The sequence below is a fragment of the Heterodontus francisci genome, chromosome 15 (genome assembly GCF_036365525.1).
Source record: "Heterodontus francisci isolate sHetFra1 chromosome 15, sHetFra1.hap1, whole genome shotgun sequence".
Taxonomy (NCBI): domain Eukaryota; kingdom Metazoa; phylum Chordata; class Chondrichthyes; order Heterodontiformes; family Heterodontidae; genus Heterodontus; species Heterodontus francisci.
In genome coordinates this window covers 26,244,999-26,271,435 of record NC_090385.1, presented here as the reverse complement: position 1 = coordinate 26,271,435, position 26,437 = coordinate 26,244,999, and the positions used below count along the sequence as shown (strand labels likewise).

General features: G+C 40.4%; 1 protein-coding gene across 6 annotated transcripts in view; it reads left to right on the top strand.

Annotated features, from left to right (window-relative positions):
- The window catches only part of atrx (ATRX chromatin remodeler), a 257,156-nt gene that overhangs the window by 46,363 nt on the left and 184,356 nt on the right, over window positions 1-26,437 (top strand). For 3 of the 6 annotated variants that reach the window (XM_068047282.1, XM_068047281.1, XM_068047280.1), the window contains exons 3-8: window positions 5,427-5,479; window positions 8,102-8,148; window positions 20,300-20,430; window positions 21,166-21,282; window positions 23,449-23,558; window positions 25,133-25,200. In XM_068047282.1, the coding sequence (XP_067903383.1) occupies window positions 5,465-5,479; window positions 8,102-8,148; window positions 20,300-20,430; window positions 21,166-21,282; window positions 23,449-23,558; window positions 25,133-25,200 (488 nt within the window). In that variant the 5' untranslated portion in view covers window positions 5,427-5,464. Of the gene's footprint in view, window positions 1-5,426; window positions 5,480-8,101; window positions 8,149-13,864; window positions 13,954-20,299; window positions 20,431-21,165; window positions 21,283-23,448; window positions 23,559-25,132; window positions 25,201-26,437 lie in introns of those variants that run through there. The other 3 variants (XM_068047284.1, XM_068047285.1, XM_068047283.1) reach the window with 3 other exon arrangements.

Below are 26,437 nucleotides of genomic sequence, written 5' to 3'. Positions count from 1 at the left end.
AATTTTCCTCCACACAAGATCAGGTGGCAGGTTGTTCAACCTTGCCCATCTAAAAGCGAAGACCAAAGTACGGAAAGTCCTCATTAGGGAACTCCTCTTTGCTAATGCTGCATTAACATCTCACACTGAAGAATGTCTGCAGAGCCTCATCGACAGGTTTGCGGCTGCCTGCAACGAATTTGGCCTAACCATCAGCCTCAAGAAAACGAACATCATGGGACAGGACGTCAGAAATGTCCCATCCATCAATATCGGCGACCACACTCTGGAAGTGGTTCAAGAGTTCACCTACCTAGGTTCAACTATCACCAGTAACCTGTCTCTAGATGCAGAAATCAACAAGCGCATGGGAAAGGCATCCACTGCTATATCCAGACTGGCCAAGAGAGTGTGGGAAAATGGCGCACTGACACTGAACACAAAGGTCCAAGTGTATCAAGCCTGTGTCCTCAGTACCTTGCTCTACGGCAGCAAGACCTGGACAACGTACGTCAGCCAAGAGCGACGTCTCAATTCATTCCATCTTTGCTGCCTGCGGAGAATCCTTGGCATCAGGTGGCAGGACCGTATCTCCAACACAGAAGTCCTCGAGGTGGGCAGCATCCCCAGCATATACACCCTACTACGCCAGCAGCGCCTGAGATGGCTTGGCCATGTGAGCCGCATGGAAGATGGCAGGATCCCCAAGGACACATTATACAGCGAGCTCGTCACTGGTACCAGACCCACCGGCTGTCCATGTCTCCGCTTTAAAGACGTCTGCAAACGCGACATGAAGTCCTGTGACATTGATCATAGTGGGAGTCAGTTGCCAGTGATCGCCAGAGCTGGCGGGCAACCATAAAGGTGGGGCTAAAGCGTGGCGCGTCGAAGAGACTTAGCAGTTGGCAGGAAAAAAGACAGAAGCGCAAGGAGAGAGCCAACTGTGTAACAGCCCTGACAACCAATTTTATCTGCAGCACCTGTGGAAGAGTCTGTCACTCTAGAATTGGCCTTTATAGCCACTCCAGGCGCTGCTTCACAAACCACTGACCACCTCCAGGCGCTTACCCATTGTCTCTCGAGACAAGGAGGCCAAAGAAAAAAAAAAAATTCTTCTCAACTCGAGAGTAAAAGCCTAAACTGCTCAATCTCTCTTCATAAGACAAAATCCTCATCTCTGGAATCAATCTAGTGAACCTCCTCTGAACTGCCTCCAGTGCAACTACATCCCTCCTCAAGTAAGGGGACTGTACGCAATACTCCAGGTGCAGTCTCACTAATGCCTTGTACAGTTGCAGCAACACTTCCCTGCTTTTATACTCTATTCCTTTTGCAATAATTGTCAAAATTCCATTTGCCTTCCTTTTATTACCTGCATACTAGTTTTCAGTGAATCATGCAAGAGGACATCCAGATCCCTCTGCACCGAAGCACTCTGAAGTTTCGCTCCATTTAGATTATTTGCCTTTCTATTCTTCCAACCAAAATGGATAACCTCACACTTATCGACATTAAACTCCATCTGCCAAATTTTGGCCCATTCGCCTAACCTATAGATATCCATTTGTAAATTTCTTATTTCTTGCAACTTATTATCCCACCTATTTTAGTGTCATCTGCAAATTTGGCTTTAGGACCATCTATCCCTGCATCCAAGTCATTAATACAGATTGTAAATAGTTGGGGCCTGAAGACCGAACCCTGTGGCACCCCACTAGTTACATTTGGCCAGCCAGAAAAAGACCCATTTATCCCGACTCTCTTTTCTATTGGTTAGCCAATCCTCTATCCAAGCTAATAAATTGCTGCTAATCCCATGTGATCTTACCTTGTGTATTAACATTTTGTGCGGTACCTTATCAAATGCTTTCTGGAAGTCCCACATCTCCAGGATCCTCATTATCCACTTTGCTTGTTACAGCTTCAAAGATCTCTAGCAAATTAATCAAACACTGTTTACCTTTCATAAAACCATGTTGACTCTGATGGATTGCATTTTGATTTTCTGCATGTCTTGTTATTACTTCCTTTAATAATTGATTCTAACAATTTCCCAACGGCAGATGTTAAACTAACAGGTCTATTAATTTCCTACTTTCTGCCTCCCTCCCTTTTTGAATAAGGGAGTTATATTAGCTAATTTCCAATCCACTGGAACCTTTCCTGTGTCCAGGGAATTTTGGAATATTATAACCAATGGATCCACTATCTCCACTGCCACTTCCTTTAAGACCCTAGGATGTAGGTCATCAGATCCTGGGGACTTGTCTGCCTTCAATCCCAATACTTTGCTCAGTACTTTTTCCCTAGTGATGATAATTGTTCTAAGTTCCTCCCTTTTTATAACCTTTGCATTTCCTGTTACTATTGGCATGGTACAAGTGTCTTCCACCATGAAAACTGAGGCAAAATACTGATTTATTGTCTCTGCCATTTGTGTTCCCCTCTATTAACTCCCCTGTCTTATCCTCCAAAGGACCAACATTCACTTTAGCTACTCTCTTCCCTTTTATATACTTATTGAAGCTTTTGCTGTCCGTTCTTATATTTTGCACTAGTTTCCTTTCATAATTTACCGTGGCTCTTTTTATTACTTTTTTAGTAACCCTTTGTTGATCTTTAAAAGTTTCCCAATCTTCGAGCCTGCCACTGGCCTTTGCAATATGGTATGCTGTCATTTTTGTCTTTGTTATCCTTAACTTCCTTACTTAGCCATGGATGTTTTTTTCTCCCTCTTAAAATCTTTCTTCCTCTGTGGAATATGTTTTAGTTGGGAGGAATTGAGTATCTCCTTAAACATCTGCCACTGCTCATCAATTGTCCTACCTTTCAGTCTTCCTGCCCAGTCCACTAGGTCCAATTCTGTCCTTATGCCTATGTAATTACCTTTGTTTAACTCCAGAACGCTAGTGTGGGACTCCAGTTTCTCACCCTCAGACTGAATTTGAAATTCTAGAATGCTATGATCACTGTTCCCTAGAGGATCCTTAACTATGAGATCATTAATCAATCCCACCTTATTGCACAATACCACGCGGCACAGTGGCGCAGTGGTTAGCACTGCAGCCTCACAGCTCCAGGGGCCCGGGTTCGATTCTGGATACTGCCTGTGCGGAGTTTGCAAGTTCTCCCTGTGTCCGCGTGGGTTTCCTCCGGGTGCTCCGGTTTCCTCCCACATGCCAAAGACTTGCAGGTTGATAGGTTAATTGGTCATTAGCAATTGCCCCTAGTATAGGTAGGTGGTAGGGAAATATAGGGACAGGTGGGGATGTGGTAGGAATATGGAATTAGTGTAGGATTAGTATAAATGGGTGGTTGATGGTCGGCACAGACTCGGTGGGCCGAAGGGCCAGTTTCAGTGCTGTATCTCAACTAAACTAAACAAGAGTCGGTGCTAGGGTCACTGCTTCCTTTGTATATAAATGACTTGGATATTGGAATGTAGATTAAAATTTCAAAATTTGCTGATGCCAAACCTGGAGGTGTGGTAGACAGTGAAGATTATATCATTCGACTGCAACAGGATAGAGGCCAGCAAATTGGCAGACAAGTGGCAAATGGAATTTAATAATAAGTGTGAGATGATGCATTTTGGCGGAAGGGATAGGGAGAGGCAGTATGGACTAAATGGCACCGTTCTAAAGAGTGGATGGGGACCAGGGGTTCATGTCCAAGCTCTTGGAAGGTGGCAGGACATATTGAGAGAGTAATTAGCAAAGCAAATAGGATCATAGGCTTCATAAGTAGAGGTATTGAGTACAAAAACGGCAAAGTTATGCTGAAGCTTTATAAAACTCTGGTTAGGCCATGACTAGAGTAGTGTGTCCAGTTCCGGTGGTCTCAATTTAGGAAGGATGTGAGTGTCCTTGAGTGGATGCAGAGGAGATTTACTAGGAAGATTCCAGGGATGAGGGATTTTAGCTGCAAGGTTAGTTTGGAGAAGTGAGGGTTGTTTTCCTTGGAGCAAAGAAGATTGAGGGAAGATTTGATAGAGGTGTACAAGATTATGACCGATTTAGATAAGATAAGACAAAAGTTGTTCCCATTAGCTGATGGTACAAGGGCTAGGGGACACAGGTTGAAGGTTGTGGGCAAGCGATGCAGGGGGGTGGAATCTGAGGAAGAACCTTTTCTGCAGCGAGTGGTAATGACCTGGAACTTGCTGCCTACGGGGGTGGTGGAAGCGGAGATGATAAATAATTTCTGAAGGAAATTGCGTGGGCACTTGAGGGAAGTAAACTTGCAGGGCCAAGGGGATAGAGCAGGGGAATGCAACTGATCGATTTGATCTACAGAAAGCTGACATGGACTTGATCGGCTGAATGGCTGCCTTCTATGCCCTTATGACTGACTAAGTGCTTTGGGAACTTGAGTGTTTTCTTCAGTCCCAGCTGTTCCTGCTTTTGATCTTGATTTTTCTGGAATTTCCATTGCCTAGAACCACAATCTTACATCGCAGGAAGCCGACACTGCGTTTCCTTTTACATCAAATGTCTGCGGTTTTGTGACGAGGCCTTGTGGAACACCTTATTAAACGCCTTCTGAAAATCATTAAATGCTACATCTTCTACATTCCCCCTTTATCCAATTGGTTACTACTTCAGCATTCCTTGTATTTGCCAGTTAAGCATGTTTGAGCTGGTGGCATCCCACAATTTGGCTGAGAAGTGAATTGGGGAATGGGATGTCGGGCTGTTACCCCATCCCTGATCTTTTGTCGTGCCAAACACCATCTGATAAAAAGGGGACATGTACCTTTTGTATGTGATTTTTGGAGGGATCAGGAGAGAAGTGGAGGATGGTGGAGCTGAGGCAAAAAGCAGTCAATGCTCTTCAGGTTGCACCAAAGGGTTTTATTTCTGGTGGGTTTAACAGTGTGTTTCCACTACATTGCCAACCTATGCATAAGCAAACATTAGTATAAATAATTGTTTAGATAATGTTTTTAACAACTCAACAGACAGAATAGTATGATTTGTGTATATACTTGAGACTATCATTTCAGATGTATAAAATGGACTTTATCTCTAACACCATACAGGTATTCAAATTAATAATTGGGCCAGAACTTTATGCATTCCATCCTACCTTCCCTCTCCTATTTCGTACATATTTTTGAAGATAAAATGCAACAGAGAGAAGTAAGTTTAAGTGGGAATTTTATTAATGCATCCTTTAAGCACGAGGCATGGTGTAAGACAAGTGATTTTAAAAAAGTGAAATACGCTAAATCGTTAATATTAAACCTACAAGTTAACACCCTGGAATCAGTTACTATAGTTGACATTCAAATCTTCCGAAAGAATTAAATTTTTTAAATTTGAGAGTTCTAAAACTTATTTAGCAAATAATGCATCTCCTAAAAGATGTGTTAGTTTCGCAAAAGATGAGTTGGTTTTATAAACCTTCCAGTTGAATGCAAATTACTTTTGTTTTTTTTCCAGGTAAAGGGAGCAGAACTGTAATTTCTACTTCAACACATATGGCGCATAAAGAGGTTTGTTCCAGTCTTGCTCTGCTAAAGAAATGCATTTAAAACTTAATTGAGCAGAACTATTGGCTTCTAGTTTGAGTACTGGATTTAAGTTGCAGTTACAATATTTTCAAACTACTTGCCTGGAATTTTTTTTGGACATAGTCAATCATGCAATATTAATTTGCTTTTGTCATTGTATTGATTGCTCATCTTCAAAACTTAAATCTACAATCCTGAATCCAAAGGAATGCTAGTATGAAATGTGGTACCTCATTATATTCAGTGTGATTTTGCATTCCTGTAGATGTAAATTGAACTATTTTTCATTTGTTTCTTTTCTGTATCCATGGTCCTTTTTGGAGATTTTAAAAAGTTTTGTGTCACCTGTTGGCATCATGCTAATACTCCCTTGTATGGCCTCTCATGGATTTGAAATAGTGTTCCCCTTTTAGTTCTTAATTCCATTATGGGCATGATTTTCTTTCCAGGCTAATCCTGTGAATGATTTTTTAAATTTAATTTCTGTGGGTGCCATTTATTTTTAATTGATTTTTCCACTTTTGTGCACTCTCACCTGCCCACATCTGTGGGAATAAGACTGGAAACATTAAGGCATATATTGTCATGGCTCATTTAGTTGACCCATCTACATTATTGATGTTTTCCAACTTCATTTTTATTTTTGCCTCCTAAAGGTAGCAAACAATCTTGTGCTTTCATTTTCATTAAAAGTCTGTTCCCAGAGTGGAGGGAAGAGGTCTGTACTTCCTAGCAGGAAAGGCAAGGATGTAAACTATGAAGGTAGCTTATATAGTAGACTGGCTTTGTTTGGGGTTTGAAGATATAAGTGGACAAATTGATTTGATCAGGGTCTCATCCATAAATAGTGGAGGAGTAAATCAATTTTTCTTTCCTACGCTTTCTGTTTAGGATAGAATACAGGGTTTTACTGCTTTGTAGAATCATTTCTTTATGGCAGAGATTGAGATTCATCTAGAAATGTTCATTAAACACATGCTGCTGTAGTATTTGGTTAATCTTTTGAAACTGCCTTCCACCCCACCTGGTGAAGGGAAAACACCCAGCAAGGCAAATGCTCTTTAAAGAATCTGAAATGTCAGCAAACCACATTGAACCAACTACCTGTCTATACTTTTAACAAAAGGAGCTTTGTCTGACTATAAGGATAAAGATATTAAATTTGAAATGTTCCAAGTAGGGAATAGCATTTTTTCTGCATTCCTCCGTGCCACTCAAGTAAAAGGATACTATTTTGGGAGAGTCATTCCAGTGCACATGTTCAAGATGCAGCTTAAATGTAACCGTTGTTATATATGGTGTGACTTTGGCAGCTAATTGGAGTTGCCAGTAGCTATATTATTAGCAATTAAATATAAATCATGTAAACCCATTACAATCGCTGCAGATTTCTCAATGAACATTTGAAATTTCTATCTGTTATCTGTGAATAAATGTATTCAACTTTGAAGTTAAAACTGGACTCTTTATTTTGGAGGATGGAGACATCTGCTTTATTACTAATACCAGAGGTAGCAAATAGGCATCCATTCATTGCCTGTTCTAAGCAGTAACTGGCACAGACTTCCTGGCTGATTTGGTCTGCACTCTTGGTTTTTGCATTGGGTGGGGGAGGGGGGCGCGGCTTCTAGATGCTTTTTGCAGTGGAATAGTGCAGCCAGAAGTAGCCTGTAGCATTGTAACATTTCTCCATGTCTGTTTCCAGTATCAGAAATTGTCATAATTATTGACAGTCCTTGAACAGTCCTTTTATACTAAAATCTTTTATATTTGTACTTCTGCCACTTCCCTGTAGGACTTTATGGTTGAGAAAATAAATTGACAACTTCAAGTTTAAATGGCCTTATTTGGAAGAAAAACTAGAGGAATTGAATCATTGTAGAGAAAAGGAGGATGCCAGAACATGACCTAGAGCATTTGTTCAAGAATTTACCATGTTGAATACAGAATCGTGCCTTTTGCTTTTGTTACAAGTTTCTATCCTTTGTAATAGAAACCTTGGTAACACTGTAATCTTAATTGAATTCTAAAAGGATTCTTCCCTCTGTTCCCAGTCTTGAGTCCTGAAGCTGTGTTCCTTGAGAGTCGCAACGCAGCATACTGAGCCATCCTCACCAGCTGTAATGAACTATCACACTACATATCAAAATTTGAGACCTTTCCAATTCTTTGTGTGACCCACTTGTATATATGTCCAGGAATCCTAGGTTCATCTTTTGCCAGGCAGAATAGTTGATCTCTTCTATTGATGGCTTTACTTGGTTGGTGCACTTAATTATTGGACTGTAAGAAAAATTGTCCTCATTAGAAGGGAGTTTAAGAACAATAATATTTAATATTTAGGTTGGACTTTGTAAAATACATTAATTCTAGCCAAGATAAGGAACGAGAATATTTCAGAATGTCGTCTTGTAGAATAGTGTTCTAGCAGAAAAATGTTTTAGCTATCATTGATCCATACTGACTTCTAAGAAGCAGGCTTAACTTTTTAAAAACCTGGATGATCCAACAGATTTAATTTTTTAAATCCACATTGGTTCATATTAATTATTTTGCAGCTAAGCATTTGTAAGCCTAAATTTAGTTGTTCCTTTTTGTTTAAAGGCCTCCAGTCAAAAATCGAAGTCTTCGGGATCATCCCGTTCGAGAAGGTTAGTATTTTAAGAGCGTAGTGCATAAGGCAGTGTGGTGTCATTATAGTGGTGGGCAACTGGATTAACATCATCTGTTCTAGTGAGCTCCCAAGCTCAGCTGCACTGCTGTGAAGTGGTGCTTCCATATTGGGATAGTTATGGCCACACTGCTGCTACATGTCTCCTGGAGTTTAGCTGAAGACCAGTATTGGAAGGGACATGGAAGCATGTTGTCTGCTGTAGGGTGTGGTCCTGCATGAACTGTAAGAGGGAAATGGAAAGTTTTTTTAAAAAATTGCCTTTTGGTATTGCCAATTACGTTACCTTTTTTACTAAATGGTAAAGATGAAAAGCAGTGTGCACGTTTTTTTGACTACCTTGGTTCTGAATGGTAAATGTTTATGTGAATATATACATGTAAAGGATATTTGCCTGGACTGAGTATATAAAAGGTTTTTATTAAAATGAGTGCACATGGCTAATGTGGTGTCACCATAGCCACACTTGTTTCAAGTCACCAATTTCTATTGGACAACATTGTGCTAGAGGAAAGTAAAGCCTCCGGCTTTCACTGAGATATTAAACATTGGCACTGTTTGCATTCACCATCTATAGTATCTGCATGATGGTAATGCATTTGGCACCCTTTGCAGGTGAACAATTTTCTGGCTACAGCTGTTCTTGTGCTTGCTGTGGACCTACCTGGATCTGGCCAAGACTCTGCCAGTGCCAGCCATTATAATTTTCCTGGGTATTCCACACACAACTGAACGTCATAGATGTATTGGTGGATGTATGGTGGAGTGATAATTGAAAGGTGGGCCAGAGGGGCATCTGTGGTAGTTCAGATCAAAGTGGTGAAATACCTACAGAAAGTCAGTCAGTTTGGTATTTTCCAAAAGCCCTTGTTCATGTGTCTTGCCAGATGAGGTCGGATATATTGACCAGTTGCTTGGTTTCATACACTTGTATGCCCTGGCCATAATTAGCCAGTCATTGAGGCAGTGTGAGGAGTTTGAGCTGTTGTTTGACCCAGGATACTTTTATTGCTCATGATTTTAAGAAATCTGGCAATTACTGGAACAGGAAGTTTTTCTCTTTTGTTTAAAAAAAAAAACACCAACTTGCTCCCTATCCCTTCCTTCTGAAGGCTTGATTCTTTCCCTCAGTTTTTGGATACTTTTCATACTTGCCATGGTGGCCGTTCTCCATGTGAGCCTAAAGAGTAAGTTTGAATACTCGAGAGAACCAGACTGACCAGGAAGGTATACTCAACTTTCTGTCTGCTGAGATCGATGGTCATGGTGAGTGGAGCAATAGAATTATTCTCATTCCCTGAGTTGAAGGGAAAATCATCCAGGATTCCTGCTCAAAGTACATGTTGCATGGATCATTTGGGATATGATCTGGCTTGGTCTCATTGTTCCTCCGGTTTGGTTTTTGCCAGCACTTGCTATTCAGGCTACTGCATGAATAATGTCACTTTGAGATCCAGGACATTCTGGATTTTGTGGAACTGTACTGTGACAATTTGGTGCTGAGAGAAAAGGAGCAGAGGGAATAAAATTATGGACAGTATTCACAGGTTATTCAACTACAAGTAGGAGACATCACTGCTAAACCTTATCCTTTTGGCACCCAACAGCACTGTGAAGAACATGGAGAGATGATCTAGAATAAAGGGTACAATTCCAAAGGGGGTGCAGGAGCAGAGGGACCTAGTGTATATGTGCATAAGTCATTGAAGGTGGCAGGACAGGTTGAGAGAGCGGTTAATAAAGCATGCAGTATCCTGGGCTTTATTAATTGGGGCATGGAGTACGAGAGCAAGGATATTTTGTTGAGCTTGTATAAGACACTAGTGCGGCCTCAATTGGAGTATTGCGTCCAGTTCTGAAAGTCGCACTTTAGGAAGGACATGAGGGCATTGGAGAGAGTACAGAAAAGATTCACGAGACTGGTTCCAGGGATGAGGAATTTCAGTTATGAAGATAGATTGGAGAAGTTAGGACTGTTTTCCTTGGAGAAGAGAAGGCTGAGAGGTGATTTTGATTGAGGTATTTAAAATCATGAGGGGTCTGGACAGAGTAGATAGAAACTGTTCACACTTGTGAAAGGATTGAGATCTTACAGATTTAAAGTATTTGGTAAGAGAAGCAAAAGTGGCATGAGGAAAAACTTTTTCACGCAGCGAGTGGTTAAGGTCTGGAATGTGCTGCCTGAGAGCGTGGTGGAGGCAGGTTCAATTGAATCATTCAAAAGGGGATTACAGTTATATGAAAAGGAAGAATGTGCAGGAAATGGAACTGAGGGAGTTGTTAGAGAGCTGGTGTGGACGCGATGGGCCGAATGGCCTCTTCTGCGCTGTAACGATTCTGTGCCATGGACTGCAGCGGTTCAAGAAGGCAGCTCACCACCACCTTTTCAAGGACAATTAGGGATGGGCAATAAATGCTGGCCTAGCCAGTGGCACTCAAATCCCATGAACGAATAAGACAAAAAAGCTGCTAGATAACAGTGAGAAATGGCACTGAGGGGCACTGCTAAAACTACCCCAGTGAATATCTCCGATCCAAGTTGTACTGGGATTTTCCTGATCTTTGCTACTCAGCTACTAATAGGCTTAACTAGCTAATCCACTGGGAAGCCATAGCAGAATGTCATTCTTTTTGGAAATAGTTTAACTGCCGAGATGTTTCAGGATGTCCTGGTGAAGCGAGGTTGAATTATCCTGTTAATGCCTGACTGGAATAAACTATCTAGACCAACCTCTGCTTTATCTCTCATACTGCTTAAAAAAAGAATGTGTAAGTAGCAGTGTTATCACTACCTCCATTCAGCACTTCTTGGCTGGCTATCAGCTTTTGACTTCCCTTTAAAGTGGGGCCCTAGAAGGACTGTTACAAATTGTATGGTCTACAGGGCTCACACATTGTGTTCTGCAATCTGTGGTTGTCTGTTTTTTTTAAACTAACCAGGAATGGAGAAAGGGAGAGGGTAGAGAGGGGAAGGGCTTTTAAGGAGAGGATCTGGCTCAGCTATGATGTCCAAACTGATAGCTTGCCACCATCAATGTATGGGTATTGGAGACTATCCATTCCTATTAAGAGGTTCAGCTTTCAAGGAGACTTCCTCACAATTCAGTCATTGACCTTTGGCCGTATGTTGTGGCGTCATTGAAGGACACCAAATAAAATGATTGCTTTGTTGCACGTGAGAGTTTGGAAAGGGAGTTCTCCACTAAATGTTTAGCTTAAAGTTGAACTAGGCCTCAGGTTTGAAACTTCTTGAGTTCATCCTATTGACCATTTTGTGCCTTTTCTTTTGCTCACTTGTTTGTATATCGAGTTTACTTTGTGTTTTCATGTTACTTTCACAAAGACTTTGATGTAACTTGTTATCGTATGACAGATATCTGTGGTTCTTGACTTTGGAATGACTCTGCCTTCCAATGTATTCACCTTGGTGACTGCAGTCTGCATCGGAAAATTTTTCTTATTTTGATGAACCTAAGTCACCTTACCAGCAACTGAGCTGCACACATGCTTTGATATTTAGGGTCATTCAAATGTCTGTCTTTTGCTTTCTGGTCCCTTCTGTTCTTGCTGATCAAACACCAACTGTCATTCTGATCGGTTTTAAAACCAATAGGGGAAGTCATGGAATGCAGACCACAAGCAGTTTTTTGATGAGAGCAGAAAGTATAGGTGCAGACTGCAAGTAGAAGAAAATGTCTAAATTCATATACTTCATTCTTCTGTGAATACTTAAGAGATTGTCCTAATATTTTTGGCTTTATGATGTGAATAAAGCCCTATTTCTCAATGATCAATTTTAAATTTCTAGCTTTTGTATTAGATTTTGGACTGTCTGACCATTGATCAACTGGGCTACTGTTTTGCAGAGGCAGTAACATTCCATTTTTAAGATTGTGGGAATTGATTTGGTATTTCAAGGGTCACATTCTGTACATTGTTTTTATTATTTGTCAGCTGAAAGTCAATTTTCAATTTTGTTGCATGGGATTACAGAACTTCTTGGTGTTTTAAGATGTAATGTTCTGCAATTCTGTCCACACCCTTCCTACATGCCAAAAACTGCAAATCTTGGAGCTTCTTGAACTTGTACAGTCAGCTTCACGCCATCTGCTTTGTGCCCAGTTCCAGTGCTGCTTGTAGTCAACTGATGGTATACAAAAAAGGTGCAGTTTTTCTAGGGATTCTGAAAGCTGTTTATGCCATTGAATTTTGAATCCTATTTCAAGAATGTGCCTTGAAAATTTTAACAGTATCAAGTTCTCTTGATTTTGGTTGTTTGAGGGGAAATCTTTTTTGGTCTTGTAAATTGCTTCCAAGGAGTACTGTATTCCCAACTTGGGAAATTGACAATTAGGAGCAATAATTCTGGCTTCGTTTTTCCCCATACCCCTCTATGCTAAAGCAATTGTAGGCCTCCAACTGCTGTCCTTATTCAGATCAGCTAATTTAGAGCTGACTGAAAATATAATCTGGGGCCATTTCATCTGATTTATGAGTAGACTACAAGATGCATTCACCTGCTAAACAATTGGAGGACCTCAAGGACCATAGTTTAAGTAATTCTACTAAAGCGTACAGCAACACTGATTTCCTTGTTACAGCAAGCAACCAAAACCTTGTATTGAAGGCCATGATGCTTCCCTTTATGTAGAACTGCTCGCTGCTGCTTCCTGCTCCTTTTCAGTTACTTTCCAGGATAGTTGGCTCTCAGATTTAGCATGTTGGGAAAGGGAGTTTACAGCATGATAGTTCTCAATTAGAAAATCACTTGAACAAAACTTTTCCTGTGGGGCTTGGCTTAATAAAATACTTGGGATATGTGAAGGATGCTGCAATTTGAACTGCTGAATGTCATGCTGGGTATGGAATAGTTTTCCACTTGGGGAACTGTGTCTGCATCAAACATTCAGGGTGAAGAAAACACTGCTCTGCATCTAAATTAACTACAGCCAACATCAGAAAAGTACCCTGTACTACACCAATGTAAAAGTGAAAAATTTGCCCATTCGCCATCCTCAGACTGCATAAGATTACCCATCTAGTACCTGTTTGTGAAATGAATTTACACGCATGAGGAACTGGGTTAAGGCAGCGTAACATTTTTCACCAAGGCCTTTGCAGTTGACTTTTGTCAACGTGAGCTGCATTCAATCCTTAGTTTCAGCAGTGAAAGCATTGTGTGCTAATCCATGTTGCAACAGTGACTACCCTTCAAAAGTAGTTCAATGGCTGTAAAGTGCTTTGAGATGTCTGGTGGTAAAAGGCGCGATATAAGTCTTTTTTTCACTGTTGCTTTTTAAAATGATAAATATCAAAAACAATTGGAGAGGAATTAAATCCCTCTTCCTCCTCTGCTGCCACCGCACCGCCCCCTTCAGATACTTGAAGACTGCCACAATCTCAAGCTTTTTGGAGAAATTCCAAGATTATAAATTAACTGGTTCAGATTTCTTTAAACAAAAGATTTTAACCTTAGAGTTTCAAATACTCATCTGAATCCAAAGGTTGAATTCAAGCTTTGAATTTATTTGCGACCTGTGTCCATACCCCCTCTAAGATGACCAGATTTCGGCCTTTTACTGCTTTTATGAAGATAGTGACTTAAGCCAGGTTTACTTCTGCAGACGCTGTTAGCTCTCTGAAACTTCATACAGATCGTTATTCTTCACCTGGGAGCCTAGACTCTTGTTAGAGTGGGCAACCATAAGGGCTATTTGACTGAGCTCGATACTGTCCTTGCACAACCTCTATGCGCACAGATTCTAGCAGATATCAATGAACAAAGGTAGGAAAGAGAATCTTGTTTTATTTAATTCTAATTCCCTTACCACCCTCACCCTCCGTAACCTGGGGCCACTGAGACAGAGTCTCTGCCATCATCATGGTACCTCTTGTGATCAGTATAACTGAGTATATTATGCAGGCCCCTTTCAGATTCTTTTGAGTATTGTTGGACTGTAACTTTATTGGGACATTGTGTTCCAATTTTAATTAATGTGAAGAATAGGGAGTAGGCTCTTAATTTACTTTTCATTATTAGGATTTGCTACATGTAAGACTGCAGTTTTTTTCCTGTTTTAAGATGTGAATTATTTTTCATAATCTTATATTTGAATTTCAAGAGATTTCTAATGGCAAGAGTTTTAGTATTATCCAATATAACACAAAGCCCTACATGTAAGGTCTCTGGTTTGGTTTGGTTTGAAGTTTTCTGGAAGTTAAGCACGCTTAGTTGAGGCACTGCCTCAGTGATCCTTGGGAATCTCAGGGAATTACAGACCAGTTAGCCTAACATCTGTTGGGCAATTACTACAGTCTATAAATTTAAAAATAGGGTGACTGAACAAATTGAAAATTTTCAGCTGATCAGAGAGCGCCGTTGTGGATTTGTAAAAGGTAGGTCAGGCCTGATGAAGCTGATTGAAATTTTTGAAGAGTTAGCTAAAGTAGTGGATGCTATTATGAACCTCCAGAAGGTATTTGATAAAGTCCCTCATAAACTGTTAGCTAAAGTTGAAGCTCATTAAATTCAATGCAAATTATTGAACTGGTTAGGAAATTGGCCAAGTGGCAGGTGACAGTGAGTAGGGATAATAGGCAAGTACTCTAATTGGCAGAAAGCGGTGTCCCGCAAGGATCTGTGTTCGGGTCTCATCTATTCCCTGTATTCATTAACAACTTGGATGATGGGATAGAAAGCCACTTATCCAAATTTGTTGATGACACAATGAAAGGAGGTATTGTAAGAAGTGTAGATGGAAGCGTGACATTCCAGAGATGTTAATAGATTAAGTACATGAACAAACCTGTGGCAAATGGATTTCAGTGTAGGAAAATGTGAGATCATCTATTTTGCACCTTTTTAAAAAAAAAAGATAGAAGAGGGTGCTGAGTAAATGGTGGAAAGTGAGAAACAGTGGAGGTCCAAAGAGACTTGGCAGGGCGGGGGTGTGTTCACTGGAATTTAGAAGGTTCAGGGGTGATTTGATGGTTTTCAAGATATTCAGGAGAACAGATAGGGTAGATATAGAGAAACCTTTTTGCTGGTTGGGATTCTAGGGCGAGAAGGCATAGTCTGAAAATTAGAGCCAGGCCTTTCAGGAGTAAAATTAGGAAACACTTCTACGTACAAAGGGTGGTAGAATTTTGGAACACACTTCTGCAAATGGCAATTAATGCTAGATCAGTCAAATTTAAAAACAGATTGATAGATTTTTATTAGCCAAAGGTCAGATAAGGGCCGAAGGCAGGCGTATGGAGTTAGGTCACAGATCAACCGTGATCTCTTGAATGGTGGAACAGGCTCAAGGGCTACATGGCCTATCCATGTTCCTATGTCCCTTGGGCTAGGGAAGGAAATATCAGCTAGGGTTTCTGCTTCTGAAATTGTGTGAACATATGCATGTTAGCTGAGAACAGGTTCCATTTGACTGTGATGTACTCAATGACGCACTGTCTAAATTTATGCAGAAATAGCCACTTACCTAATGTACATTGAGTGCTACTGGCATCTGTGAAACCGTAATCCAATATCTTCAGGGGTGTTGGGAAGAAAACTTTGGAGGGAATTGAGAAAGAAAAACCTTTTGAGGTCCAGGAACATAGGAGCAAGAGTAGGCCACTCAGCCCATTGAGCCTGCTCTGCCATTCAATACGATCATGGCTGATCATCCATTTCAATGTCTTTTTCCCACACTATCCTCATATCCCCTTATGTCATTTGTATTTAGAAATCTGTCAATCTCTGCTTTAAACATACTCAATTACTGAGCTTCCACAGTCCTCTGAGTAAAGAAATTTCTCCTCGTCTTTGTCCTAAATGGGTTCCCCCTTATATTGAAACTGTATCCCCTGGTTCGAGACTCCCCAACCAGGGGAAGCATCTTACCTGCATCTACCCTGTCTATCCCTTTTAAGTATTTTGTAGGTTTCAATGAGATCACCTCTCTTCGAAACTCTGGAGAATACAGGCCTAGTTTCCCCAATCTCTTCATGGGACAGTCCCGCCATCCTGGGAACAAGTCTGGTGAACCTTTTGTTGCATTCCCTCGATGGCAGTAATATCTTTCCTAAGGTAAGGGGACCAAAACTGCACACAGCACTCCAGATGCGGTTTAACCAAGGTTCTGTACAATTGAAGCAAGACTTCACTACTCCCGTACTCTCATCCTCTTGCGATAAAGGCTAACTTACCATGAGCTGCCTTAATTGCTTGCTGCACTTGCATATTAGCTTTCAGTGACTTATTGACAAGGACACCCAGGTCCCTTTGTACATCTACATTTTCTAATCTCTTGCCATTTAAGAAATACTCTACACATCTGTTCCTCCGACCAAAGTGGATAACCTCACATTTTTCCACATGATATTCTGTCTGCCACGTTCTTGCCCACTCACTAAGTCTTTCCAAATCTCCTTGAAACCGCTTTGCATCTTCCTCACAACACACATTCTCACCTAGTTTTGTGTCATCTGCGAGCTTGGAAATACTATATTTGGTCCCACATCCAAATCATTGATCTATATTGTAAACAGCTGGGGCCCAAGCACTGATCCCTGCACACCCCACCAGTCTCAGCCTGCCAAAGTGAGAATGACTCATTTATTCCTACTCTGTTTTCTGCCTGCTAACTAATCCTTCATCCATGCCAGTATATATTACTTCCTATCCCATGCGCTTTAATTTTGCTAACCAACCTCCTGTGGGGGACTTTATCAAAGGCCTTTTGAAAATCCAAGTATACCCTTTATCAATTCTGTTAGTAACATCCTCAAAAGAAAACTCCAACAGGCTCGTCTAACATGATTTTCCATTCATAAATCCATGTTGACTATGCCCAATCAGATCATTATTATGCAAGTGTCCATTTATCACATCCTTTAGAATAGATTCTAGCATTTTCCCAACGACTGATGTAAGGCTGACAAGTCTCTAATTCCCTGTTTTCGCCCTCCCTCCCTAAATAGTCGGGTGACATTTGCGGCCTTCCAATCTGCAGGAACCGCTCCAGCATCTATAGAATTTTGGAAGATTATTACCAATACATCCACTGTCTCCATTGCCACCTCTTTCAACACTCTGGGATGTAGAATGTCAGGTCCTGGGGACTTAGCAACCTTCAGCTCCATTAATTTCTCCAATACACCCTTCTTATTAATGCTAATTTCCTTCAATTCCTCATCCCCCTAACCCCTTGGATCTCTAATTCTGAAGACAAACGCAAAGTAATCATTTAGCTTCTCTGCCATTTCTCTCTTCCCCTTTATAAATTCTCCCGACTCTGCCTGTAATGGACCCATTTTGTCTTAGCCAAATGTTTCCTTTTTGCATACCTATAGAAGCTTTTACAGTTTTTAAATATTTTTTGCTAGCTTAACATTCACATTCTATTCTCCCTTTATCAGTTTCTTTGTCCTCCTTTGCTGTATTCTAAAGTCCTCCCAATGTTCAGGTTTAGTACTATTTCTGGCAACTTTATAGGCCCTTTCTTTAATCTTATATAATCCTTAACTTCCTTTGTTATCCATGGTTGACTGCCATTACTTTTGAGGTTTTTGTGCCTTGAAGGAATGTATAGTTGCTGTAAACTATGTAATATTTCTTTAAAGACTATTCATTTCCTATGTACTGTCATACCTTTTAATGTATTTTCCCAATCCACCTCAGCCAATTTGGCCCTTATACCTTCATAATTTCCTTTGTTCAAATTTAACACCCTGGCTTCAAATTGAACTACCTCACTTTCAAACATAATGCAAAATTCTATAGTATTATGGTCACCCATCCCTAAAGGTTCTTTTACAACAAGATTATTTATTAGTCCCTTCTCATTACATAAAACTCTATCTAAAATAGCCTGTCTTCTAGTCAGTTCCTCAACATACTGCTCCAGAAAACCATCCCTAACACACTCCAGGAACTCATCCTCCACAGCATTAGAGCTCATTAGGTTTACCCAGTCTATATGCAGATTGAGGTCACCCATGATTACTATATTACCCATGCTACATGCTTCTCTAATCTCCTGATTAATACCATGTCCCACACTGCCACTATTTGGTGGCATGTAAACAACTCCTACCAATTTTTGCTCTCCCTTGCTGTTTCTTAGCTCCACACAAACAGATTCCACATTTTGTTATTCTGTTCTGAGATCCTCCCTTACTAATGTAATCCCATCCTTTATTATCAGCGCAACAACACCGTCTTTTCCTTTTTGCCTGTCCTTCCTAAATGTTGAATATCCTTAAATATTAATTTCCCTGTCTTGGCCACCCTGTAGCCATGTTTCTTTGATGACAAATAGATCATACCCATTTACCTCTGTTTGGGCCTTTAAGTCATCTACCTTGTTGCGAATGCTGCATGCATTCATGTAGAGTGCCCTTAACCTTGTCGTCTTGACATTCTGCATTCTAAGCGCAATAGATGCTCGCCTTTGTTTCAGCTGCCTTCTAATGTAACTTGCTACTTTTCTACCTCCTGTTACCAGCTTTACTTCTAATTTGAGATACCCCTCAGGTTCCCATCCCCCTGACAAGCTAGTTTAAACCCTCACCAACAGCACTAGCAAATCTCCCTGCAAGGATGTTCGATCCGGTGCTGTTAAGGTGTAGCCCATCCATCTTGTACAGGTCCCAATGCCTCAAAAATCTGATGCCCTCGCTCCTGCACCAATTCTCCAGCCACGTATTCAATCGATCAATCCTCCTGTTCCTATGCTTACTAACACGTGGCACTGGGAGCAATCTTGAGATTACTACTTTCGAGGTCCTGCGTTTTAATTTCCTTCCTAACTTCCTAAAATCTGCTTTCAGGACCTCATCCCTCTTCCTACCTATGTTATTGATACCAATGTGGACCATGACCTCTGGCTGTTCACCCTCCCCCCAAAAGGATGTCCTGCAGCTGCTCCGTGACATCCTTGACCCTGGCACCAGGGAGGCAACACAGCATCCTGGAATCATGTTTACTGCTGCAGAAACGCCTGTCTGATCCCCTGACCACCGAATCCCCTATCACAATTGCTGTTCCACTGTTCTTCCTCCTGTACTGTGCAGCTGAGCCTCGGACTTTGCAGTGGCTGCACTGCCCCGAGGAACCATCGCTCTCACCAGTATCCAAAATGGAAAATTGATTAGCAAGCAAGATAGACTCTGGACTCCTGCCTGGTTCTCTTAAACTGCCTGATGGTCACCCATTCCCCCTCTGCCTGCATGCTGCTAACCTGCGGTGTGACCACCTCCCGAACTCTGCTATCCACGTAGTCCTCTGCCTCGCGGATGCACAACAGTGACTCCAGCCGCCGCTCAAGTTTCTGCAGCCGTGACACTTCCTGCAGATGTGTTCGTCTAGGACACATGGTGCATCCATGACTTTCCACATACTGCAGGACATACATTGCACTTGGCTGAGTTAACCTGCTATGTCGTAACTTTAAAAACTTTTTATTACAATAAGTAAAATAACTTGCCAGTTACTCACCAATCAACTTCTTCCCCAGGTCTGAAGAGAGGCAGCTAGTGGAGGCTGAAAAAGGTAGAAGAAAGAAAGGAGCCCCTCCCTCATGTACCAAACTCCCACTTTCACTTTGCACTCTGTGCACTCAAATTTATTTTCTTAATTTATAGTTCCCCGCCTTCCCAAACTCCAATTACCAAACTCCTTCCTTCGCACTCTGTCCTCCAGCAGCACTCCGTACAGCGAAGCAGCATTGTATCCACTCAATTTATACTCTGAAAACAATGCTGTGTCAGCTCTGTTAAAGCTCAGAAACCAGTTTAAGCTAGCTACCTAATTAACTAGCTACAGCTACTCTGAGTTAGTATACCCCTGTTTAAAACTGCAAGAAACCTAACTTACCTTAGGAATTTCAATTAATTGCTAGATGTACACTAAACAAAAACTAGTCTTAGATTAACCCTTAAAATTCACTCACTTACCAAACTCCCTCCTTCACACTCCGTGCAGAGTCTCTGGTAATTTAAATTAAGTTTGCAGCAAAATGCTGGAACTGATATCACTTATACTAAAAGTAGCAGTGCCAAAATGTAATGTGAACCATGTTGCTGTCATACTTATGAAAAGCTTTACAAGCCTCAAACACAGCTTAATTTGGTTTTAATTGTAGGAAACCCTCGTTTGTGACAAAACACATTGTGTCAGATGATGAGATGTCGAATGAAAATACTTCTGATTGTGAAAAATTGACTTCAAAGACTGATGACATAAACGATTTGGATGTGAATAGCCTGCCCAAAGGTAGGTCGTGCAAAGAAATTTACTTCTACAAATTTTTAAGTGTAGGAAATACACAACTAAATATTGATCTGCATTTCTTTTATTGAATACAAACATGACACTGATTTTAAAAAGTAATTTAATCTTTTTAGATATACGTACATAAAATATTAACTGTTCAATAAATGAAGGCTGCTTGGAATATCTGGCACTGAAAGTTGTAGAACACTGCAAATGTATTATTCCCTTTGCAGTTTCCAGAGCACTGTGACGAGCAATGTAATGTTAGTTGTATTGCAACTTTTCTGTGTTGAAATGATGAAAGATACTTTGAGAGCAAGTTCATAGATTTTTTTTTTTGTACCCGAATGTTCTTTTGACGTGTGGCTTATTCATTTAAAATGAGTGGAATTTGGCGCACTAATCTGTGCTGTAGAGCAGTGCCATACAATTTCACTTTGTGCTGAGGTCCTGGTTGTCATGCCAGAACGAAGACATGAAGGGCAGACTATTCTTCATGGAGGGAGGAAACATCAAAAGGATAGTCCATTCTGGGTACCTGTTATCCTGCTGTATGGAGCTGTTTCAGTGCAGCACTGACATTTGACTGAATAAGTCACCAGCTCCTTCGGTCTACTGAAAACATTACATTCCTTTTTAAAAGAAGCGCTAACATTGGGTTTTGTTTTTTTTTTGTAAACCATTAAGATTTGTTATGCATATCATTTTTAAAAAGAAACTTCCTCAACTTTTTAGGCACAATAGTTGTACAACCTGAACCAGTATGGAATGAAGACAAAGATAACTTTCGAGGACCTGAATTTAGAAGTCGAAATTCGAAGAACAAAATGGAAACATCTAAGAAACGTGGAGGTGGGAAAATTGCTTTGCATTTGTTAACTGACCAAATTCCTAATGGCCAAGATTTCTCAGAGCAGTTGACTAATTAAATTATTCTTAGTCTCATCAGGATTGTGGTGAAAACAGGTTGGTTTTAATTGAGAAGAATTTTTTTTCTCCAATTGTGTAAATAGGAAAACATATACTCTGAAAAATGAAATAAAAATATTAGAACCTATACATTTGGGTGTGGGCAAGAACGTAGGAAAAGGAGTATGCCATTCAACACCTCAAGTCTGTTCTGTCATTCAATGAAATCACAGTTGATTTTATATCTTGACTCTATCCATGGCCTTAGCTCCATTTTTCAAATTCGCTCTTGGGATGAGTGCTGTTAAGGTCAGCATTTATTACCTATCCCTGATTGCCCTTGAGCAGGTGGTGGTGAGCCACCTGCAACTGAGTGGCTTGCTAGGGCATTTCAGAGGGCAGTTAAGAGTCAACCACATTGCTGTGGGTCTGGAGTCACATGTATACCAACTGGGTAAGGGTGACCCATTTCATCCCCTAAAGGATGTTTGTGAACCAGATGGGTTTTTATGACAATCCGGTAGTTTCAGGATCATTATTAATGAGACTAACATTTTTATTCTGTATTTAATTAATTGAATTTAAATTCCTCCAGCTGGCGTGGTTGCATGTCCCTGGAGTATTAGTCCAGAAACATTATCACTATTCTACCTTAACTCCTCCCCCCACCCTTTTCTACTCCTGCCTAGCAGAAATCTGTCACCCTCAGATTTAAAATTATTAATTGAGCTCGCATCTACTGCTCTTTGTGGGAGAGAATTCCACACTTTGACCACCCTTTGCGAGAAGTGTTTTTTAACTTCTCTTGTGACTGGCCTGGCTCTGATTTTAAGGTTATGTTTCCTTGTCCTAGACTCTGCCACCAGCGGAAAAGTTTATCTCTCTCTCTACCCTATTCATTCCTTTTCAAAATCCAAAAACCTCAATCAAATTACCCCTATAATCCAGGAAATACAAGTCTAGTTCATGTAATCTCTCAATCAAACCTTGTTTACTCCAGCCCAGGTAGCATAATATTTAATCTGTGCTGCACTCCTTCCAAGGCCAAATATATCCTTTCTAAGGTGCTGTGTACAGTACTCTAGATATACTGTAACTCAACTTTGTATTGCTGGGACAAAACTTCCTCCCCATTATATTCTAGCCCTCTAGTTGCAAAGGCTAACATTGCATTAGCTGCCTTGATTATTTTTGTCCATGATTACTACATTTTATTGATCTGTGTATGTGGACCCTTAAATCTCTCTGAACTACCACTGTTCCTACCTTTGCACCATTTAAATCATACTTGGATCTATCCTTACCTGGTCCAGAATGGATGGACTTCACGCTTATCTGCATTGAAATCTGTCTGTCACAGTTATTAAAGAAATTTAGGCCTACCTCATTGTGTATTTGGTTGTTCTAGCAGCTCAGTATGACACCAATAGTATGAGGACATGGATGAAGGTGGGCCTATCATTTCCACCTAGTTTTTTAAACTTTTCATTATATGCCAGTGGTAGTTTAATTTCACCTGGAGGCCTCGTGTGTAGGTTTATTACATTGGAAATTATTGAATTGAATTTGGGTTCAGATCTGGCGTATGGTTTTCATTTTTGAAGGTTTTGTATGGCAATGGCCAATGTAATGCATGGCCATCTTGCGACAGTCAAGAATATTTGTAGAAAATGGTTTTACTCATGTAGTCATGCCCCTGTATTAAAACATAGATCCCAAGGTTTGTTCTGGTGTCACTTGCATGTATTTCTATATACAATATGGTTCCAAACCTGAATCTTCCAGTGACATCATGCATCACCATCCAGTCTGAAGGAATTCCAATGATAAACAGCACAACTTGAGCTGTTTATCAGTGTTGTGTGAATCCAAAGGTGCTCGTGATGGATAATTTTATATTAGGTTAGAGATTGATCCAGGCAAAGGGGTATAATGTTCTTTCTGATTTAGTATGGCAAGTGAATTGGCTTGTAGCGCACTCCTTAATCTAGAGTGCACTGTATGCAACTAGATTGCATTAAAGTTCTAGGCGTACGCTTGAAATCTTATTTTAACAATCATATGCAACAATGTGCAAGCTTACAATTTAAAATTGCATTTTTTTGCCAGATGAGAATCTACATGGAATAGTCAGCTGCACTGCTTGTGGGCAGCAAGTAAACCATTTTCACAAGGATTCAGTCCAGCGGCATCCAGCATTGAAAGTTCTCATTTGTAAGGTATAAGCTGTTCATGTTCTGTTGCAATTGCACTCTGCTTCACTGAAATGAGAAATGTGTACATGTTGCTGTTTGTACCAACATAACCAAGCATTTACAACAACTTATATGGTCCCTTTAACATAATAAAATGATTCAAGGTGCTTCACAGGCACGTTATAAGCAAAATTTGACAGAGCCACATGAGGCGATCTTAGGACAGATTGGTCAAATAGGTAGGTTTTAAGCACTGTCTTAAAGGAGGAAAGAGATAGAGAGACAGAAATTTAGGGAGGGAATTCTGGAGCTTAGGGTTGAGTTAGCTGAAGGCATGGCCACAATTGGAACAGTTAAAATCAGGATGCTTAAGAGGCCAGAATTGGATGAGTACAGATATCTCAAAGGATTGTAGGGGTGGAGGAATTATAGATATGGAGGTGCAAGACCATGGAGGGACATGAAAACGAGGATGAGAATTTTAAATAAAAACAGAAAGGTCACTGACCTGAAATGTTAACTCTGCTTCTCTCTCCACGGATGCTGTCAGACCTGCTGAGTATTTCCAGCACTTTGTTTTTATTTCAGATTTCCAGCTTCTACAATATTTTGCTTTTATTTGAGAATTTTAAAATCGAGGGGTAAAGTGATGAAGCAGCTGCCAAACAAGAGTGAGGATGGGATGAAAGGAAGTTATTGATGATTTGAAGGTCCCTAGAGTATGAGAGCACGGCTGGTGCGAAGAACCAACAGCCGCTATGCTATAAACAGTGACGTTATGTGGCTGGGGCAGAGATGGGAAGGGAAATGGTAAATGAGGAGGTGACGGGATTAAATTAAAAACTGAGAAGCAAAATTAATAATTTATAAATGGGGAAAACAAAATTCTGTAAGGAGTAAAATCAGGGATTTGTATCTGACTGGGTTGGGAGGCCCAATCATATTTAATGATTAAAAGACTGGTTAAAACCAGTCATTGTGGGGTTTTTTTAATTGCTAGTGGGTAGGAACTACCTGTATCTAGGAGGGAGGTTACACTACTGGCTGCATCCTAAGGCTAATGAGACTCTACATCCCTACAGCATAAACAATATACAGCAGAGTTTCCAAAACTCTATCTGGGGGTGGCAATAGACTTGCTGGCATGACCTGGAATGTTCTGCTAATGGCTACTCATTTAACCGTGGAAAATCCTATTGAGATGACACCTAGAAGCACAAATGCAGAATGCTGGCCAAATGCTGTCATTTTAACATAGCAGAACTCAATAGGAGACGGTTACCTGTCTTTAACTTGGAGCATGCAATGAATGTACTATATTTTTGAATTCATGTTAGATATATTTTAATGAATCACCCTGGCCTTGTTCAGTGTTAAATTGGTGAAAAGGATATGCCTTTCAAAGGTGCCAAATGTCTCTTTGGAGCAATTAAGAACAGTGGGTCTTATGGTTACCTTGTTGCACATTCCTGGGGATGTTAAGCACTCCTAATTTAAGAATTTTAATATGGTTCAAACATGGTTATATTTGTGTGTATTGAAGAAACCAGTTTAACACATCCTTACTGATTCCTAATGTATTTCTGCTTTTTTAACAGAATTGCCATAAGTACTATATGAGTGATGATATTAGCCGAGATGCAGATGATATGGATGAGCAGTGTAGGTAGGTAGTCTCCTTTCTTTTCTTGAATTCTCATTTCACTCTTGCATGCCTAAAACTTAGATGACAGGATAGAGTTGATTGAGTGGCTTCTTAGTGAATGAGTTAAGTTTTTACATTTTTATATTTAACAGCATTTTTTCCCAATTTTTAAATTGAATTTGTATAATGAAGACTAACAGTGCCAAAAACTACCCTTTTTTTGCATCTGCAGACCCTACAAAATTCAAACAGTGCAAAAAAAATAAACTCAAACAGGATTGAGTAGCCTGAACTTTAAAAGTCAGATAGTTGGGGGTCAGGCTGAACACCGTTCGCTGGTAATGGTTTGAACATTTGCCTGATGCAATTTTTAGACTTTATGGGGAGGCAAGATTGAAACTTATAGATCCTAGTAAAAGAGCTAGAGCAAGAAATGAAGTGATGCATCTTAATTTCAGCATTGTGAGGGTGTGAGGAGAGAATGTAGTGTACAACTGCATGTATGCAAGAAGGGAGGAATGTTCAGACAAGCTGTTCCTCTGGTGCAGTAGTATGTATAAAATGAGGGGCAGGAGAATGATTGCAAAAGAAAAAGCTTGGAGTCCGCAATTAGCAAACTTTTTTATATCCTCTGTAGATATAGGTGCAGTTTTCAAATCTTGGGTGGGTTTTGAGCTTGAAAAAAGCTTTAGCAATAGCTGGATATGGGAATTCATTTTGGGGTTAGAGGCAGTAGACCAAGATGATGAAAAGTGCTGGGCTGCGGTTCGAGTCGGCAAAAGCAAGTATTAGCTGTAAAGTGAAGAAAATGTCTGCCATTAAAAAGGGAAGAAATAAGCTTTTCATTGTCCATTCAAAGGTCAAAAAGGTTTAGACATTGGTTTAGCAATTGCGCAGTAAGAGGAATGGATGCGTGTGCTGAGGTTGTGTGTGCTTATTGTGTGAAATCAACAACAAAACTCTGATTAGTAGAGTAGGTCATTAATATGAACAAGGAATGCGATGAGGGAAAAACCCTGGAATCCCCTCAGTGGAAGAAAGCCAAATGGTGAGTTATTAATTACAGTACACCTAAGATATTAATGAAGTTAGGTTTGGTAGAAGACTTGTATTCAGAGGTGCACAGTTCCAGATTCATAGTATTTGTTGTAGTATAAGGATGTAAAGGGTTACTACCGAAGACAGTGAGACCCTTCCCACTGAGCGATGATATAACAGTCACATGAAATAGGTTTGAGAAGAAGGTGGCATAGCAGCA